The 2,047-nt window shown below is 41.5% G+C and overlaps 1 protein-coding gene across 1 annotated transcript; it reads right to left on the bottom strand.

The window, feature by feature from the left end:
• Nucleotides 1-1,011: 1,011 nt before the first annotated feature.
• LOC149831946 (zinc finger protein 6-like) lies at nucleotides 1,012-1,725 on the bottom strand. Its single transcript, XM_090013119.1, has one exon. It carries the CDS (start codon nucleotides 1,723-1,725, stop codon nucleotides 1,012-1,014), a length of 714 nt encoding a protein of 237 aa, XP_089869245.1.
• Between the last annotated feature and the right edge of the window lie 322 nt (nucleotides 1,726-2,047).

The raw sequence follows: 2,047 nt of genomic DNA on the forward strand, positions 1-2,047 counted from the left end.
CGTGTGAATGAATTCCCATAGAGATGTAGGCATGCTCACACTCTGCACACACACACAGAGACACAAATAAATAACATTGAAAATAATAATAATAAAAAAAAAGACATCTTATAGGAAACCTGCCTTGGCATTATAACAAGTCAATCTCATATGCATGTCATTTTTTAGTACAATTGGACAATATTGTACTGAACCATCAGTCTCAAGACGAACAAGAGTGGCATCACAGTCACCATTATAATGAAAGAACACATTTCGACGCGGAAGGCTCAGTGTAGCACCACGGTGCACAGGGGCATGCTACATAAAGTATGTCGTAAAATAAATGTAGTGTTGCTTCGTGCTGCAAGGAATGATACACAAAAAATGCAAGAGTGCAGGCGATTTCGTTTATTGCACTGAATACATATCAATCTTGAGATGGACAAATAATTGCAGCTAATTACCTGTATCCATAATAAAGAAAATGACTAAATATGCTATAATGTATTATTGAAACATAGGAAGTATTCGGATCCATGGCATCAAAACAAAGGCGAATTGAATTTCCTTTAAAATATGCTTCGACACTGTTTGTTTCCAGGGGTGAAAATTTCTCGGAGAAATATGATGAATTTATGGCCTCATCTTTCCTAACATTAAAATATGGGACTCTGCATAAAGTACTACGGAAACCCAATTCAACCAAATCCAAACACGGCCATATAGAGGAATCACTTTCATCTTTACCTGTCTTTGTCCCCCTTTCCGGAATTGAAACACTAAAATAGGTGCACTCTCAAAAATACCATAAGCGTCAATCCAGGCACGAACTTCATTGTTGAATTGCTAATCACACATTACCACAATTCACCTCTTGATCTTAGTTATGTTGAAAACCATAGGCTTTAAAATCTCTTCATAGTCATATAAAAAATAAACAAAATTTTACAGTACCAGCTGTGCAACACCCTGCCGAGCGGAGCCAAGTTTAGAGAAGCCATGTTAGAATGAGAATTTTGGAATGCAATTTCATGGTGCACCTGGCCCAAGGCTTAGGTGTAGATCTAAGCCAGCTTCTTGGTCTGAGTACATACCGGAGCCGCAGACGTCGGTCTCACAGGAAAGTTTTGTAGATGAAGATGATACATAAGACTGTAAAGGTGCATAGGGCATTGACGGGTGATTGCCGCTGCCACAGCCAGCCGGAAACATCGGCGGCAGGTAATTGTATGTCACAGCTTGTGATGCCACTCCTGAGCCATGAAATGTTATAAATGGTCCACCGGAAAATTCTGGCGGCTGGGACGGATAGATCCAAGAAGGTGACCGTGGCTGCGGCACCATGACCGGAGCTGGAAAGCTCTTAACCTCACCAGGATAATTTGATGCTGGCCTTGAAGCATGGGGTGAGAAAATAATAGATCCAGGCACCGGGTGGAATCCGTAAGCGCTCGCAGCTGGGTTCCTGATAGTATGCATCTGCGCACGCTTCAGCTGCTGCCTCTCCTTCTTGTGAGCATTCTGGTGGCCACCTAGCGCTTGAGAATTCGCGAATTCCCGGAAACAGTACTGGCACTCGTACTTTCGGCCGTCTCCAGCAGGATTTATTCCGGGTTCGGACGATCCACTGCCATTCTTAGGATTTTGATCATGATCTTCATCTTCATAGACTTGGAAGCCAAAGAGTTTCAGTGGCTTCTTCTGGTCAGGGAGATGGCATTGAATGACTGAAGTTTCCGCCATGAATAATGGTTTTAATGTTGGGAAATTGGAGCAACCATACAGTGGTTTAAAGGGTTGGAGTTCAGAAAAGAAAAGGTGAAAAAATGAAGGAAAAGATAGGGTTCTTGTGTGCTATTGGCTCATAGAATATGTATATGTATGTGTTATGCATATATATGTAAAAACTGTGACAAAGAAAAACAAGATATATTAAAGGAAGCATACATCCCAAGGACAGGTGAGTGGTATTGGGAACATAGCCCACCAGTGGAAACCCAAGCCACAGAAAGTTAGATTGTGTTTGTCCCATTCATATTGCATTCTTATCAAAGGTAATATATTT

The sequence above is a fragment of the Nuphar pumila genome, chromosome 7 (assembly GCF_984573655.1).
Source record: "Nuphar pumila chromosome 7, dmNupPumi1.hap1.1, whole genome shotgun sequence".
NCBI classification, from domain to species: domain Eukaryota; kingdom Viridiplantae; phylum Streptophyta; class Magnoliopsida; order Nymphaeales; family Nymphaeaceae; genus Nuphar; species Nuphar pumila.